Source organism: Cricetulus griseus, chromosome 4 (genome assembly GCF_003668045.3).
Source record: "Cricetulus griseus strain 17A/GY chromosome 4, alternate assembly CriGri-PICRH-1.0, whole genome shotgun sequence".
NCBI lineage: Eukaryota > Metazoa > Chordata > Mammalia > Rodentia > Cricetidae > Cricetulus > Cricetulus griseus.
The window spans coordinates 149,721,564-149,723,177 of NC_048597.1; the positions used below are offsets into that span (position 1 = coordinate 149,721,564).

Consider the following 1,614-nt stretch of genomic DNA (forward strand, 5'->3'; position numbering starts at 1 on the left):
AAGACATGGATAAAGCACTGACTTTTTAGTCTAAAGGATGTTCCCCAACCCCTGCTCTCATCCTGTAGGATAAGTGTACCCCTTTACTGTGTTCTGGAAGCTAGAGTCACTTGGTAGTTCATGATTACCTTAAGTACTTCAAGCCTTCCTACCAGAGTTCACTTCTCTTTTGGATTCATTTCCATGAAGAGGTCTTGGATTTATGAGGATGGTGATGATGTTTCTTTTTCTCCACTTGTCCTCTTCTCTGTCACACAGGCCTCCCTTCTGAGAAGAATGACTGCCAAGAATTCCTCTGTGACAGAGTTCATCCTGGCAGGCCTGACAGACCATCCAGGACTCCGCCTGCCCCTCTTCTTCCTGTTCCTGGGTTTCTACATGGCCACCGTGGTGGGGAACCTGGGCTTGATCTCCCTGATAGGGCTGAACTCTCACTTGCACACCCCCATGTACTTCTTTCTCTTCAATCTTTCTGCAATAGATTCCTGCTATTCCTCTACCATCATCCCAAAAATGCTGATGAGTTTTATCTCAAAGAAGAATGTCATCTCTCACTCGGGATGTATGACCCAGCTCTTTTTCTTCTGTTTCTTTGTTTTCTCTGAGTCCTTCATTCTGTCAGCCATGGCATATGACCGTTACATTGCCATCTGTCACCCCCTGATGTACACAGTCACCATGTCTCCCCAGGTGTGTTTCCTTCTTTTACTGGGTGTGTATGTGATGGGTTTCTCTGGAGGCATGGCCCATACAGGAAACATAATGAATCTGACCTTCTGTGCTGACAACCTTGTCAATCACTTCATGTGTGACATCCTTCCTCTTCTGGAGCTGTCCTGCAACAGCTCCTTCACAAATGAGCTGGTGGTCTTCATTGTGGTGGCCTTTGGTATTGGTGTTCCCATTGCTACCATCTTCATGTCTTATGCACTCATCCTCTCTAGCATTCTTCACATGCATTCCACAGAGGGCAGATCCAAGGCCTTCAGCACCTGCAGCTCCCACATGATTGTGGTCTGTCTTTTCTTTGGTTCTGGGGCTTTCATGTACCTCAAGCCACCTTCCATTTTGCCCCTTGATCAAGGAAAAGTGTCTTCCTTGTTCTATACCATTGTGGTGCCCATGTTGAACCCTCTGATCTATAGCCTGAGAAATAAGGATGTCAAAGTTGCTCTGAGAAAAACCCTTTTCAGGAGAGTATTTTCTTAACAGAGCATTAGTGTCATGAGCTGCAGTGGTGTGATTGGTCAATGAGCAGTATTCCTATGGAAGAGCAGAGTTTGCATAAGAAGATAAAATTTGCCAAACGAGAGGCTCAAGGTCTAGTAGTTTTCTTCTTGTAGGACAAGAGAAGTTCATGGCACCAGGGAGTGAATCTAGGTCTCTATAGATGCTGGGCAATTTTGTCACCACTGTGCTACATTAGAGCCAGAAACAGCATTCTAAATTTTATATTTGAGCAAGATTTAACACAGCTCTGCCCTTCCTGACCCTCGTTCTGCCGTTAGTTTTCCAATATTTCTTTTTTTATTATCAATTTTTTATTTGAATTAGAAACAAGATTGATTAACACGACAATCCCAGTTCCCTTCTCACTCCCTCCCCTACCATCCC

General features: G+C 44.6%; 1 protein-coding gene across 1 annotated transcript; it reads left to right on the forward strand.

Moving 5' to 3' along the window:
- The first annotated feature begins 276 nt into the window (after positions 1 to 276).
- On the forward strand, positions 277 to 1,209 carry LOC100754186 (olfactory receptor 8B12). Its single transcript, XM_027412218.1, has one exon. The coding sequence runs from the start codon at positions 277 to 279 to the stop codon at positions 1,207 to 1,209; it is 933 nt and encodes a 310-aa protein (XP_027268019.1).
- Positions 1,210 to 1,614: the final 405 nt, after the last annotated feature.

Coding starts and splice junctions, on each gene's coding strand:
- LOC100754186 (XM_027412218.1), top strand. CDS start 277: ATGACTGCCAAGAATTCCTCTGTGACAGAGTTCATCCTGGCAGGCCTG.